General features: G+C 35.9%; 1 protein-coding gene across 1 annotated transcript; it reads right to left on the bottom strand.

The window, feature by feature from the left end:
* Window positions 1-10846: 10846 nt before the first annotated feature.
* Window positions 10847-16591, bottom strand: LOC140135620 (uncharacterized). Its single transcript, XM_072157189.1, has 4 exons — window positions 16379-16591; window positions 14828-15001; window positions 13078-13176; window positions 10847-12594 (listed from the first exon to the last, which is right to left on the bottom strand). The coding sequence occupies exons 1-4, from the start codon at window positions 16487-16489 to the stop codon at window positions 12451-12453; spliced, it is 528 nt and encodes a 175-aa protein (XP_072013290.1). The 5' UTR covers window positions 16490-16591; the 3' UTR covers window positions 10847-12450.
* Between the last annotated feature and the right edge of the window lie 942 nt (window positions 16592-17533).

The following is a 17533-nucleotide window of genomic DNA, read 5'->3' as shown; positions in this document are numbered from 1 at the left end:
ATGATAAATACTTGGTATTGTGAGTATGTAGTTGCATTTGGATTGGGACAGTATGAACGAAAGAAGTTAGACCAGGTTTAGCTATGGAGATTAGTTCTATGGAGAAGGAACTCTTTGGTATTTACATACCATCTTAATACTAATTACGGCGTGTCCGTCCGTCAAATCCTCTGTCATGGCGCTATCGCGTTTCAAGCGTCCAGCGTTTCAAGCGTTCACACGGCGCACTACGCGGTGCACTATCGCGGAGTATCAACGGGAGTGTGCGCGGAGTACAGTGCGCGCATCGGAAAAGCATTACAGTGTGACTAACAGGTGCATCTCATCGGACCAATAAATATAGGCCTTATTTTCAACACATATTTCAATACCGAACACGTGCACACACCAAACACGTGCATGTAGGCCTATTTCAGCAGAACATGACTATTTCGGAAGGCCTATGAACATTTTTAAAACGTTTTTGTGTTTGCTGGGTATAACCCGTAATATTAGGCCTTATTGGGTTGACATTTTTCCCGATTGATTTCATTACTTTAGTAACGGCCTACATCCAATCTAGATACTAATTTCGGGGTATTTTAGGGGTCCTCCAACTTGGAAGAGGCGAACGATGGCCGGTTTCCAGATTATGGTACCGAAATAAGCGCCACAGCTACAAAACAGAGTTGTGTCAAGTTGGATCTTGATCATTGAGAGACGGCGAGGCCTATAGTAGTTTAATAGGACAGGGCAGCTATATGGGTAACGGGTGTTGGGCAATTAGAGATAGGCCTATTACGAGAACCGCACAACCCGAGAACCGCGAAATCTAGTATTCTATAATATTGTAGATCCTGTTTCGGGCTAATACCGTACTGACGTGAGTATAGTCCCACCCCGTTTTGGGTGAACATTTTTCAAAATTAGGGGTGGGACTAGACTCAATTAAAAAACAACAAAAAAAAAACATATTTATTTTTTCGGCTTTGGAGTGTCCCTGGACCTAGACCTAAATGCTAGGATCATTCATGGTTGATTTAAAAAAATATATAGCAGGCCTATGTGTTTTGAATAAATTTGTACTCATGTCATACTCTATTAATGATTTCAAAATGCATACAAATTCAATGCAGAAAAGATTAAAGGGATCTCTCCATAATAAGTCTAACCTCCATAGTTACACCAGGTCTAAAGTTAAATCTTGTTTTGTGCATTCGAATCTTTAAGGTTTAATACCCTAATAAAAGTGATTGAGAGTTACATGTTGGGTCTGTTTCACAAAGCCTTCAATTGATCTTGCGATTGATATACCACACATAAACCCCTATTAAATCAATCGTAAGATTGATCATATGTCAGGCTTAGTGACACAGGCCCCAGGTTTTACTTTGTACATACGTATAACAACAGCTTTATGTCCCCTCTGAAGGACAGTACACTGTTATGATTCAGTCACACAATTCTAAATGCACCACAGAAATAATAGAAGTATTTTTCAATTGAAAGATTTTAACAAGATATTTTGTTTGACAATTGAAATTATTTGTACATAAAATGTATACATGTCAATATTGTGATTAATATTTAAGTGTGAAGTTTATAGATATATTTTACACAGAAAATTAGTTTGTTAATCTTTATATTAATTATGTTTCATAGCAATCATGTACTCAAAAACATCAGGATTAGAACTGATACGTATAATGTACTGGTAGGCTAAATTTATGTTCAGTACTGTGGAAGAGGCAGAGAGCTGTAGGAAGAATAGTGTAGTTGCTAAATCCTGTTGCTGGAGTCATATTGGTAAATTTTCCTTAATGGTCAGTGGTATTAGAAAATGACATTTTTAATGTAATATTTTGTGTTCAGTTTAAAATTGGATATATATGTTGAAATTACTAAGGATTAAATGTATCATAGTGTGCTACAGGGGTGAAGATAAAGAGTGATGGACCTGGGGCTACTTTTACATAAAAATTGCACCTGGTTCAACATATTTAACTAGGAACCAGGGGCAATTTTCAATCACCAATGGGCCAATAATATATATAAATAAAGATGTGCTGAACGAGTTAAATAAGCACTTGTAGCTTTGAATTTGATATTTATGGGTCACTATCCAGGGGGCCAGTTTCAAGAGAAAAGTGTCGCCTGGTTAACTAAAATTGAGATGGAACCAGGGGCCATTTCAACGTTTCTGGGGCCAAATAGCTCCTGTCTCCCACTTATTTTCACCCTTTGTGTGCTAGTTACATTCCTGCTGATAGATTTTGAACATTATATTAGGCCATCTTAAAAGTTTGTCACAAGGCTTATTGAATATTGAAATCCCAATGTGGGCTGCAGTCAAGGGCAAAAATAGCAGGGTTTGAACCAGGCTCTATTTTTGTGAAAGAGTAGAGCCCACATGTAGTACAAACAGTAGTGCCTACTTCAGGTGAATTTTGTGTGAAGTTGGCGCTACTTGAGAGCAACCAAGAGTTTTAATTTATTTCACATAAAATAGAATCCACAGTCTGCCTATACTTATCCTTGGCTGCAGTATTCTTTAAATATTGTATTGTTTATGTTCAGATTTTAAAGAACATTGGGTTTAAGCATCATTAGTTTTACCTCTCATTTTCTGAAAGGATGGATACTAGGAAGAATATGATCACAAAGGGACCATGAATTGCAATTTGCCGGCGTAGTGCACATTAGAATATGACCATTGCTAGGTCAACTGGCTCATGGTTTCTTTATTACGAACCACTGATCGAAATGATCACAAGTATATGGCATATCATAATTTGTTGTATGAGCCCAGGCTTGAACCAGTAATCAATGGTTACTAACGTGCAGTACGACAGCAAATTACAGTTCAACTGTTTTTACACTGACCTCTATACAAATAATGAATGTTATGAGCACAATATATTTTTTAATATTTTCATTAGGTGAAATATGGACTGTTCTAATCAACAAGGCTTTAGTGGAACAGTTCATATTTCATTAATTGAAAATATTCTTTCCATTGACAGAATAAAAACATTACTTATTTGTTTTATATAACTTGTATATAAATTGCTTTTCTTCCACTTAATTTTATGAATCACCAAAAAACAAAGTAAATTGAAAAGTATATAAACTATATTTATTTTAGAAGCAACACCTGCACCTATAATTGGTGAATCGAGGTAGTCAGCGCACAAGCTATATGCTCGCGCTTGTCAGCATTGTAGCTTTGTGTGAGTGCAATGGAAAATAGACTATTGCACTGATGGGGAGTGCAAGTCTTTTTACAGCTGATGATAAAAATAGCCAAAATTATCAACAGTAATTTGCTAATCAAATGGCAAGTAGGCCTATCTTTGTATGAGTTAGATAAATTGATATATCTGTTTTTGGACTGAATAATCTTCAAGAGAAAACAAGTTTTGGTAGCTGTTTGTTACAGATATTACTTTCATTTTCATGCTGGTTGGATTTTTGCATAAGGAAATAATTAACTAACTGATTTTAGTTTGTACAAGTATAGACCACTTGACATGCTACGTCATTGATGGCAGTATGTGCGCAAATTTTGGCAATTTCTATTGTTATTTGCCCTGCAGTGTGCGTACGCATCGTAGTTTGCTCAGGGCATGTGCAAATGTGCATTTTAAATCACCCACCACATTTCAAGAAAACCATTGAACAGTAAAGCGGTTCATTCAAGCATATCGATAGACCAGCCCTTTGCCTTTGTTGATAAACAATGTCAAGTGGTCTATACATAGCTCAGAATAGAGTTATATAGCTGCTATTTGCTGCTTACTAATCAAAATTTAAAGTTAATACTATTTATATCATTATACATCTGTTATTTGTATGTTGTAATGGTTCTGTAATGCATCCTGAGTTTTGCAATACTTTTATACATGTACAGCATGTTTATTCAGATATTATATAAAGTGGCAAATTTTCTGTTTTACGGAAAATGGAATAATAATCACAGAATTAATATTAAAGTATAGAAAACGGAAAACACAGAAAATGCGATTATGGAAATTTCAGCTTATTGTCACCTAAACTATTGGCTATTTTGAATATTTAACATTCAGCAAAATCCCCAAGCAAACACATATTTTACTGATATTTTCTTCAGTTCCTTTTACTAACCTGTGTAGTTGAATGTATTTTATTGTTTATCATTATTTTAACCTATGAAAACAACTCGTCCGCTACTAACGAACTTAATTTGCCCTAAAAGCCACCACTGTACCCAGCTGTATCTCAAGGATTTAGGGTACATGAGGTCATTATTAAAAGCCCCAGAAGAAGATAAACATGAGTGTAAATGTCAAATTAGACATTGATAAGCCTTAAGATCAGACTTTATTTTCTCACTTTTGGCCCCCACACAAATGGGGCTTATGTTATCATCCAGATGGTTGCCTGCTTGCCTGGTTGGCCGTCTGTCTGGGCGGAAACAAAACCATTAATCCACTGTGTAGCTTTAAAAGCGTATGTTCCAAGATTTATGGTACTTAGTAATTGGGACAAGCATTAGTGATGTTGGCTGTGAATCGGGTTCAAATTGGGTTTGAATTTGGGTTACATTATACTCTTTATCAGTTTGAGGAAGGATGCCCTGCAGGATGGAGTCTGTGCTTCAAATTCATGACAGACTTGTCACACACCTTCATACTATTGGTATGACATGCATTTGAATTGTTTTGAGTAAGCTTGCTAACAATTTTGTTTGCTGATTGTAGATAGGCAGTGATCAGGGAAGTGGCACTTGTTTATCTGACTCTGCACAAGCCAAAATGTTCCAGTGGAACCTCGTTAGCACAAAATCTGTTCACACGAAACACCAGATAACACAATTTCTTCGAGGCATATACCTTTGTACATTATGTGACTCAATAACATATTTTCCTGTGAACACAGTCTAAGATTCTTGGCTATGATAACTTCAGTGTTAATAAGGTTCCACTGTACAAGGTCCTAATTAGGACTGATCGAAGTACGGGCAAACTCTCTAAATCACTGTACATGTATTAATTGAAATTTTAGTCAACAATTTCTAAGATTGTATTTCCCATTTAAAAATTATGTTTGTAATATAACATAGAAATGCAAATATAAATAAATGTCAACAAAAACATTTATTTCATGCCTTATCTGTCATTGTTTTCATTGTTTATAATAGGATCAAGCAAGATTTTAGTTGGTCCCAAAGTGCACCATTGTTTTTGCGTTACATTTTCATGCAAAGGCAAAAATAGGGTTCAGGGTTTGAACCAGTTTGAGGTGGATTTTGTGTGAACTGGGAGTTACTGGAGATGAACCCAGAGTAAATATTCCTGAGTTTAACAGTTATGTATTCTGGCATGTAATTGATTAATATTATAGACCAACAAGACTTGTAGCAAACATAAAAAACTAATTTCCTTATAAAGATTGCTGGATATTATATTTTTTGTTCCCCGGATGTTATCCTGCGCCAGGGTCCTGCGCTCAAAAAAGGAAACAAACATCTTGTCATTGAGAATAATAAAAATCATCTTTTATTTATTAAAATTCTATATTTGTTCAATAAAATATCACAATACATATCATTATAAAGTAAAATAAATATGAAATATTTAGAGCTGCAAGTAATGAATAAACATTGCTATAATGTGGGTAATGGCCTCATATGATAGTCCCAAATATGCAAATGAAGTTAGTTAGTCATTTGCATATTGTATTGTCTTATGAGGCCACAACCATAACATGTATTGCTATATAGTTTTATGCACCCAGCACCAATTAAATTATTAAAGCTTTGTTATAAGTATGATTGCAAACTATTCTTTCCCAGCTGGCCCAAGGAAATTCTGACCCATCATCACAAAACCATGAACATGGTAACATGGTTCATTTTGAGATGTTTATAAATGGTTGTAAAGATGAGAAAAAGATGCAAAATTTGTTTTATGTAATATGTATATTAATTGCAAAGATATGTTTCAATTTGCTACAGGTCATTTTGAAATGCCCATTTTGGGGCATTTTCCTCCGCCCATGAAAAATCATACACATGGGCAGAAATGACATCCTGTATATCAAGCATCTCCTATAGCAGCCCTCTTGTGTGTCTGCTTTATTTGTCTCAATATTTGAGTGCAAACACCACTAGGTCATGTGCCCCTCTGACTGACCCACTTTAAGGGAAAGAACAACCTGCAATCGTACCATAATTAGTTTCCTATAATACATATTGCGAGTATTATTTTTGTGTGAACTGCACTACAAACTTGTTGCATTACAATACAATTTGGCATTGGTTATATTAGCTGCATAAATTTGACTCTCCACATTGATTGAAGAGAATATTAACTATAGATCGGTAAAATTCTGTGCATAGTTTTTTCAGCCAATGGAATTGACAAAATAAAACTTATTACAGCTGATTGGCATACCGTAAACGTTCGCCTAATGGCGCACCTGGGTCCTTTGCTTTGAGATAAATTTCATGTACAAAACAGAGAGCTCCCTCCTCTAAAATTCCCAACAAGAATTTAGGGTACATACCCGTATTTGCTGGTGGGATTATTTTGGGAGGGCACTTTTAGTTTGTGTCTAAAATTCCAGTTATGTCAAGGGAGCCCATAGCGCCATTAGGCGAACGTTTACGGTATAACATGTACTGTCCATACAAATGCAATGAACAATGCAGTTGAGTGCTGCCTTTGCCAGAATCTACATACAAAAAGGAAATAATCACCTCGGCAAAGTGAGGTGATGCATATTTTAATCATGAATAAAATCAGAGTGGAATTAAAACATCCGAGTGGAATCAGCTTTGGCAAATGATAAAATCAAGCTTTGGCAATTGATGATAAAATCAGAGTGAATGAACTGTATGGACACAGAATAATTATTAAAAACCTATACTTCTTGAATACAGCCATGTTCAAGACTCTTGAAATGCAGCCATTTCAAGCCTCAAGTTCATCTCTAACTCAACTCCATCCCTAGCACATTAATTTACCCTAACCCTACACACTATTATACGGGAAGCCCTAATACTTACCCTATAAAATCTAAAATACACTACAGGAAAATTAGGTAATTCTTGTCCAAGATCGAACACTTGGAATGCTAGTGGCTCCGAGATAAGCACACACGCACATAGCACGGTACAGAAGAAAGCATGCACACACATTGCACACGCCTTACATTGTGTACACGCTTAGTACGCTATATGGACGCAACTGATACGTTTGAGCTTGGTCAAGAATTACTTAATCTATACCTACAGTAAACCCAAATGGGCTATTCCATTTGAATTCCATACACCCCCTAATGTCCAGCACAAGGGGTGTAGATTTCAAATGGAGGCACCCATTCAGGTAACCCCATTTGAAATTCACACTTCCTGTGTGGAAGATTAAGGTCATGTCCAGGGTTTTCTTTAACGCACAAAACACGCGTATTTACGCTTTCAGGCACTTTTCTGACTCCTTCAAATCCCTAGTTCCAAAGTCCAATGCGTACAAAATCTTGAAAACGTACGCGTTCAGATATTGCAAGAGAAATAGAAAAAAAAATGAATAGAGTATGTGTATTTATTCTCGGCTTTTGGCATAGGACCTATACTCCCGATATGTAGGACAACGAAAGGCTTTATGGACCGGCATTTCACAATTTTCAGCTTTTCAACTGTTCAAATTTAAATTTTACACTAATAGTGCCAAAATGGTCCACCAAATCGCTTCAATTAGGTCTTCATTTTGCAAAATTTTCCAAGTTCTAAGGGGGTACATCACCCTGCGTAGTTGATAAACAAATGGCCACTTTCACTTCTGCTTTCGACATTTGCCAATTTATGTTTAACACAATTTATAGGCCTACCATAATAGGGAAAACTTATCGTCCACGAAAGACTCCATGGACTGCTCATTTCACAAATGTTCGGCTTTTTAAAACTAAAATTGTACACATTAATATTGCCAAAATGATCCACCAAATTGCTTCAATTGGGTCTTCATTTTGCAAAAGTTTCTTACTTCTCAGGGGGCATCTTTAAATATTATTATTTTCTTCTAAAATTGCCCCACCCCCTTCTGACTGCTCTAGATCCGCCACTGCTCCAAAGAGTGGCGTAGATTTCTTTTTTGACTCGGGGTGGGGGGTGTGTGTCTTGAAGTGAATCCAGCACCTTTTGGAGAAAGAATACGTTTATGGTACAACAAATTTTGCCATTTTGAAGCTTAACTGTTGAAATATGTTGCAAAAGTGGAATAAATTCGCGCGAAGCGCGCAAAAATGTGCACTTTTGGGGCTAAAATGGCCAAATATGAGATTAATTTGGTCAGAAACCAACATACAGGCGTCAACATTGGGATCCCCCTGGCAAAATATTGGGGGAGATCCCCCCACCACCCCAATCCGGATATGGCTCCAAAAACACACATATTGTTAAAAATGTCTTCAAAAATAATATTATAAAAATACCCCTTGGGCAATGTTTTTGACTCCTTCAGAGGAAAAATTCACAATTGAAAGGGTCAAAAAAATTTGAAAATACCCCTTCAGTAAAATGCTTAAAGAAAACCCTGGTCATGTCTTCCATACGGGGTGTATGGATTTCAACTGGAATTCCCCAATCCTACGGAACTTGATACAGTATGATATGAAACCCGATTTAATGAAATTATTGAATACAGGTCCAGGTGGTGAAAATGCTACATAAAATATATGACAATTAAAATTTAACTGTTCATATTCAATTTATATTAAAGTGTTACCACATTTTGCATATATCATTATTACAAATCAAATTACTCAGAATACTGTTATTGGTTTGAAATGGATTGAATCTGATATATACACACATTTTTAATAACCCTTGTTTCACCGTTTTTCAGTAATTATAATTGATAAATGGTAAAGCCAGTAGGATGTTATGGATATAAACATGTTCTGGAGGGAATGTTTGGGAAGTATGCCACATCTGCTTTCGCCAAACTTCTGGCAAATGTGAGTAAAATTGTTTGTTAAACATTTCGTGAAAGCAGCTATGTATATATTTATCAAGGGCTTGGGAATATTCCTGGCAAACACAAATATATTTTAATCAAATTGGCAAATAATGCATTACATTGTATTTAAAAAATATCACAAAAATATTTTTACAACATAAAATGTAGGGTTCTAACAGTTACAAAAATGTTTTTAAACATTTGAAATATAAAGACTGATCAACATGCACATAAAAGAGAACTTTTTGAACTGTGTATTCATGTTTTCAGTGGCATAGATTTCTTTTTGATATGGAGGAGGTGGGGATTTCTTGGAAGTATAGTGCATCCAGCACCTTTTGGCAACAGAATAAGTTTTTCTTGAAATTTTTATCTTGAAAATGTTATGACAATATTTTGTGTTTGCTAGGTTTTGATATTGCAATTATTTTGGCAGGTTACAAAGAGGGGTATGTCATTTGAGACAATCAGAGACATGGTACAATGTAAGAGAATCAGTAGGGGACTAAGCCCTATTTTGATTGGTTACAAAGAGGGGTATATCATTTATTGAGCCAATCAGAGACATGGAAAGAGAGTCAGTAGGGCTTTGAGGGGGACTAAGCCCTATTTTGATTGGTTACTCAGATGATTATATCATGTAATTAACCAATCAAGGTTAAGTAGTAATATGCATCATAGACATTTCAGGGATATTAACAGATTGGATGACACATGTTGCAAACATCTTATTGGCTTTGTTCATTACAATTAATGCATAAAACTTTGGTATATAATCAATTTGTACATAAATTTTATAAAAACTACCTTGTTATTAACATTACAAACACTAACAAAATACTCTACATGTATAAGGAATTTGGTAAAATCGGAAGAATTACTTTCAAAATTTTTACATAAACTTGTATAAAAACTAACTTTACTATTAACATTACAAACACTAACACAATACACTACATGCATACAAAAGGGATTTGGTAAAATAGGAAGCACTACTTTCAAAATTTGGTTTAACTTCAAAACTTGGTGGCGGGAAAGTTAATAACCACTGCAACATTTTCTACACATCCACAAGAGGTATGACTTCATTGTATAAAGTTGAAAGAAATGAATCATTATTGCACCAAAATGAATCATCATTACATGCAATAACCAATAAAACTTTGTAGGGTGATAGAGTATGGTGACCTCATTTGCTGTACTAGTTTTGTGTCATTTGTATTTATAATATCACTTTAATATCAGTTTCAGCATGTTAGGGCACATTTCAGCCACAGGTATTTCATATCAAGAAATTACCAAAAAACATCCCCTATACTGACATATGTCTATAAGCACACACAAAACTGAAAACCCAAAGATGAAATTGTAAATTCTCATAACTAATAAATCCCAAAGTCTAGCGACCCTCTACTTTTTTGGAATAGGGTCATATCGATGTGTGTCCAGGGGTGGTTTTGGGGCTTCAGCCCCCCCATGTTTTCTGAAAAATAATGTAAAATCAGCTTTTTTCAGTGGTGTAGCACTAGTCATTCTGGGGGGGGGGGTGCCCCTATGATGGTATGCCTCTGGCCATTTTTATGCACATTTCAGGCACTCGGCCGGTAGCACACTTTGAGCCCACAGGGTAGCCGACTTTTGGACACTCCTATGGATATACCACTGTTGTTTGGGAAGTTTAGTTCTGTGAATAATCTGTAGGAAATCCCATGTTTATAACAGTTTCTGATAATATTTGAAAATACACAAAATGCAAGCTTTATGAAAAACTATTTGGATCATGGAACCCAAAATTTCATGAATTTAAAAATAATTTATAACACTTTTCCTTCATGAAGTGGTGCATCTGCATGTAGAGTTATTGTAGACACGTTTGTTTGCCTATCAATAGAGTGGACTTTGGACCAACGTAGACTTCCATGCTCGCAGGAGCTAAATATGGCAAGTTGGCAACCACTGTCTGTGTGCATGACAACCAAATTTGCACCGTAATGTTCTTATCATAACTTTGATCTAATTTACACAAGATAAAGTTGGTCTGAAAGCTTGCACATGATTTGATGTCAACTGAAACCTGTCATTCACCCTTTCTAAGCCAATAAATAAATGCAGCACCAGAATGTTGGCTGGAATATCACGTCTGTGTACGTACGAGTAAAACTTGGTGCTTATATCTGTACAACCTTAACACCTTATACATGTATACTGAATTACATGAATGAAAATGCCATTGTACATTTCACTGGCCATGTGTAAACAATCGGTAGTATCAAACATTTTGATAATTAAATTATACAATAAATCATAGCATTACAATCAAATGTAAAAAACATGTACATGATATTCATTTGCTATATAATATTTTGTTGAAGCACAGACCCTACAAGGGTAATATTATACAGAAAAGAAGTAACCATTCCTTCTAAAACTTGTAGACTATAAATATGGCATATTATACAGGCTGTATCAAAATGATTGGTACCCATTGCTTGATGTTTATACAAAACCCTGCTCTTCCTAAATATAATGCTCGTTCCTAATGAAATGGGCAGAATTTAGTTTTATGACCTTTCATAACATAAATCTGCTAATTCCCGGACCGTACGGATATACACTGTATTTTGATGTGACAGTGTTTCTAAGATCACTGTACTGGAAGCTGTTGGGTACCTCTGGTGATTCCACTTGAAATCCATACACCCCCTGTGGAAGACAATGACCTCAATCTTCCACGCAGGGAGTGTGAATTTCAAATGCTGTTATCTGAATGAATGACTCCATTTCAAATCTGCACCTGTCTTCCACAGGGGGTGTATCGATTACAACCAGAATAGCCATTAATGATGCAACCTGTACTGTAGTCTACAATTTACCATTAGATGTTGCAAAATTCTGAAGTTTGTTTGGCTTATATAAGGTGAAAATATTAAGACTCATAACACTGTGTATTGATATAGAATGGCCTGCACGCAGTTGGGCGCAGTGCTTACGCTAGTTGTGCGTTGCGTAATGTGTGACTGGCACACGCTTATGTGAATTTATGTGAGTGTGAGTTGAGACTTTATTGACATGCGTAGTAACAAAAGCCAAATAATTTTGGATTGTATATATAAGCCGAACAAACTTTAGGTACTGGTACAAAAGCCATTTCTTACTCCACAGTGGACTTAATATTAAAACTATACAAACCTAAGTTACTAAATTCATTGAAAGAAAAACCTGACAGCATTCATTTGGCTATTCCAGTTCAAATCTATACACCCCTTATGGAAGACCTGACTTTAATCTCCCACACATGGGTGGGTGTAGATTTCAAATGGAGTTACCCAGTCAGGTAACCCCATTTGAAATCCATGCTCCCTGTGTGGACAATTTTAAGGTCATGTCTACAATAGGGAGTGTATGGATCTCAACTGTAATATAGCCTATTTGGCACTTGATGTGTATAACATCTTGAGTTGATGAGGCTCTGTTACAAAGAATTCTCTACATTGACATTGATGTTATTGTGTGCTTCAACCATCCTCAATGTTTCGGCGATAATGCTGCGTTTCCAGGCCCGGACAGCAAAGCCAATTTCTATCAGATAGGCGACTGCTACTATGAAACCCATCACCTGTGATTGACACATACAATAATGGAACAAAGTAGATATTTATAGCACATTACAAGAACTACATGGCTTACACTCACAGGCAATCAGTGCTTATAAATATCGGATAGATTTTGAATTTTTTTCATGGATTTGGAGTCCCTGGATCAAGAGCCACTTTTGTGGTTGCAATGATTAAAAAAACTGGGAAACATAACCAAAAAACTAAAATTTTGTGTCTGATATGGCCAAAGTGATCATTTTTTTTACTTCATAATCTATTAAAGGTATTAGAAATGCATTAAAACATTTTTTTCTAAACATTGGATCGGAAAACCAATATCAGATATCAGATTTGGTGGACAAAAGTTATTTCAGTTCAGCCGTAACTGAAACTCATGGTATGACCCTTTTTTAAATGTTGTCATAAAAAAGTTGATAACATTTCTTCAGCTTACAACTGTATTATATATACGCTATCTTCAATACTGTTTTCTGTATACTTACACAGGCAACATAGACTATTGCAGATCCATGGGCATTTACTATTAAATGAGATGCAACAACCAACATCAACAAGCAAGCAAGACAACAATACACCACCTCCTGAAATACAAACAATATCAACAAAACATTTGAATTGATAAGTCAACCATACGTGCAGTCAATTGAATACACACTACACAGATATAGTAAAATATTTTAATGCACAAGCATAAGTATTGTAATTTAAAGTGTGAACCAGTGTAGAGTCATGAGATGTGTGTTATGTGTTGGGGGAAGTTACCCCCGCCTCAAAATACCACAACAACATTGACCAACATTTTTGCGATATGCACCTTCCCTGTGGCTTTCCTCAAATAATTTTGGACCATAGAGTTAGAGCAGGATTCAAAACTGGATTTTTTTGTGTAACTGGTAATGGTTTGTCCAGGTTAAGTAATTTTTGGGTCATAAATAAATACAAAATATGAAAGTGATGCACCTGTGCCCACTCGCGAACAAAACTAGGGGTCTATCAGTGTAGAAATTTTCAGAAAAAAGGGGGTCATTCGGTGTAGGCAATGTCAAAAATGGGGTGATTTTGTATGGGAGCGCCCAAAATTTCGCATCATTAACAATCAAAAATAGCTTTTTACCCAATTTTACAGTACTAAACTCATTTATTTTATTCAAAATGCGCACGAAGCATGCCGGAATTTCTATTTTGAGGACTAATTGTTGGAAAAAGGGGGTCATTCAGTGTAGGCCACTGAAAAAAACAGGGTCATTGGGTGTAGGATTTGCCAAAAATATAACGGGGTCATTTCATGGGCACATGACGTATGTCAATATATGGGAGTCCCCCTGGGAACCTTTCCGCACTTACAATGTAGATTGTAACATCCACCAATTATCTTATCTGTGCAGCTCCCCAAATTCCATTGGGTGAAGGAAGTTTGTGATAATCATTCAGATAATAAATTGAAATTTTGCCCCCCCCCTTGAAAATATGGCAAAAATTCTCAAAAACAGGATAAAAAACTTACACTACAATGCGTAACAAACTTAAGTAGAATTACACAAATATAAAGTACAATTACACATATTCTATGTACTTCGGCGAAACAATTTCAAAGCAGTTGTTTTATCAATTATAATTCTTCATACTCTAAACTCTCAACACAATCAACAACATTACTTTACCAAAAGCATGCATTATAAAACATATGAAAGGAATTTAACAAAAGGCAAACTATATGCAGCCATTTCACTTGGAATGAATGTATAGGAGTGACAGATCCATTGTTGTAATGTACCATTGACCTCAGCTTTTATGGATTAGTGCAATTCAAAGTCAAGTTGAAGAAATCACCATTTAACTTTGATCAAATATTTAACCTTTTGAGAACTGACCAAATAATAGGTTTTAAACAAAAGTATGTGGCCAAGTTTTTAAGGGCAGACGGATAAGTTCCACAAAAATACCTTAAATTCCAATGCAAAATGTTTAGGAAAAAAGCAAAACTGTGTCCCAGACTACCATGCAAACTACCGTGAGGTTTAATTTCCAAGACAAAATGTTCAAGACACAACAAACATGTAAAAAGTCAACATTTAAAAAAGGTGGCTTTAGGAGTAACAGGTAATATTATTTGCAAGAAATATCCCAACTCACACCTACAATGGATATGTACTTTGGTTCTTTGGGGGAGGGGAATTATTGCACAGCCCCTTATGTTAAATTTATTGGCCTTTTATTTGTTGCATATCTTACCATTAGACTCCATGGTATTTTAATCTTGTGTACAATACCGGTCATGTAGAGTATTATGAGGACTCCAGTAATTGCTGCAAACGCAGCCGCAGCAGCTTGATAATGCCAAAAGGAATCCTCCTCAAATGTATTTGGGTCCACAGTTACAAGGATGAAACCTAATATGTTAAATACCTAGGATAAAAGAAAAGCAAAAGACATATTGTCAGGGACTGCCTTTTGAGGAGAGCGCCAGCAATCACTCTCTACTGCTCTCCTTAAATCTGATATAGGAGAGTGTTTTTAGCTCTCCTTTGACCAATTCTCTCCTTACATTGTATTGCAAATGCTCTAAACAACTCTCCTTGAAGGTTCCAGAAGAGCTATTTAATGCTCTCCTGCAAATTCCAAAAGACATTCCCTGTATTGTAATATATTTGGAAGATGGATACAAAATGTTTACAAAATGATTCTTCTGCTAAAGACTGTAAAAAAGATGGAACATGATTACCACCAGGTAGCAGAGTCTTAGCTAGCCACCCGTCTGGCCGTCATTTTAGACGGGGAGTTTGCTCTTATACGGGTAAAATTAATGCCTTTGACAGATGCTATATAAATTGTATGTTTTGAAAAGCTAATTGACCTTTATAGTAGACCCAATTTGTACAACAAGGCCATATCAGCTTTAAAGGTCAAATTAGGACAGGCAATTTTATTCAAATGACGGGCAACCCTCAATTTCTAGCTAATAAGACCCTGCCAGGTAGAGATGGGAAATATCAGCAAGTTAATATTCCAGTTGCAGGAATTAAATGAGTATGCTACTGATAAAAGATGCTGCAACTGGCACTTAGTCACAGTAAAATCATGCTGCACTGATTGAAAAACTCATTAAATTCTGATGAGTATGGATATGATCTGCAAAATAAATTGTACAAAATTAATTAAATTGCAACTCTTTAGCGTACAGCATAACTGAATCAGAAACAATTAGCTTGACAAGTTTGATGTGTTCCGATTTCATACAATCATCATGCTGTATACCAAAGCATCTTTCTTTTTATGTGGTTGTGTGTCAATTGGTTGAGTTGCTGCCACAGTTATGATGATCATGCTAGTCCAGATTCTGCTCATACATGCAGATTGTTCATGCAACTTCAACTCCAAGCGATTCAGTTGAGAGCCAATTTAGGGATCGTTCACAAACACTTAAGGGCGGAGGCCTGATGCAAAAAATTTTTATCGCATAAGTTTTTCGCCCCCCCCCCCCCTTTTACAGACCTTGAAAATTTCAGGGCCCCCCTTTTTCAACATTAAAATTATTGGTCAACCCATAGAAAAGAATAGAGGGTCAAAAATTTTCAGGGCCCCCCCTTTTTGCATCAGGCCCCCCTTACAAGTGTTTAGTCAATAGTGATTTACCAAATCAAATCATACATAAAATTTCTTTTTAACAAGCAATTTTTGGCATAGATTTTTGAAGTACCTTTTGAATTATTTTGAACAGTTGACAGTTGGCTTTAAAAATAAAATTTGTACAGAAAAACTCTGCTCCTGTTTAGTATAGCTTACCACTTCAATCAATTCCAGTATTCCTTCTGGCAGAGTGAGATATTTCAAGCCAGTTGGTATGTCTTCTAATGCTGCAAGGGATGGCAGCGTGACTGCTTTCTTGTCTGCCATGATGAACTGTGAAGTTTGAAACAGTAGAAGGGCAAGAAAGGTTACCAATTATAACAGCAGCAGCAGTCAATCACACACGCTGGACCTGGACACACGGCAAGTCATGTAATGAATGGCGATGTCGTAATATTTATTTTGATAAGAGCATGCAGTGTTGCCAGAATTGCCTACTAGTGTGTGCACTCTATAGCAAGCCACAATGCTCACGAATTAGAAAAACTTAGTTTTTCCAAGAGTCTTAGTTTTAGTCTCCACAATCAGGGAAAAAGTTCAACAGAAAAAAGTTCAACATGTGAAAAACAAAATAAAGTATTGTTGTGATAAAATAAGTTTTTCGTTAATTTATAATGATCAACTAAGTTGGTTGATCATTAAATTATTTTCTGATATTTATGAGTAAACTTGTGTATTACATGTGCATGATATGTAGACCCATCACATGCAAATTTAAAACAAATTTATTCTAAAAAACAAGTAGGCCTATGTCAAAAAAACCCAAGTATATATATATAAAAAACATTTGGCAGGCTGGGGGAGCGATTTTGGCGAGCCGTTTGAAATTTAACCCCTGGGAGGGGGGCTCATAATTATTGCACAGCCCCTTATGCTGGTTTCATACTACCCTGCCGCTTGCATGCCGCTGAGCGGCGTGGCGCACGCGTATTGCAGACAACGGACACAATCAAGGCTTGTCATTGGTTGAAACGCCCTAGCGGCAGGAAAGTATGCTGGAGGCTTTAGTATAACTCTGTGTTGTTAGGAAAACTCCGTTTATCAGAAAAACTACGGTTTATTAGAAAAACAAGTGTTTTGGCAAACCAGAAAAACAATGTTTTATCATTTGTTTAATCAGAAAATCAATGTTTTATCCTCTGTTTAATCAGAAAATCAATGTTTTATCCTCTGTTTGATCAGAAAATCAATGTTTTATCCTCTGTTTGATCAGAAAATCAATGTTTTATCCTCTGTTTGATCAGAAAATCAATGTTTTATCCTCTGTTTTATCAGAAAATCAATATTTTATCCTCTGTTTGATCAGAAAAT

This window comes from Amphiura filiformis, chromosome 16 (assembly GCF_039555335.1).
Source record: "Amphiura filiformis chromosome 16, Afil_fr2py, whole genome shotgun sequence".
Taxonomy (NCBI): domain Eukaryota; kingdom Metazoa; phylum Echinodermata; class Ophiuroidea; order Amphilepidida; family Amphiuridae; genus Amphiura; species Amphiura filiformis.
This window is presented reverse-complemented; position numbering and strand designations above follow the sequence as displayed.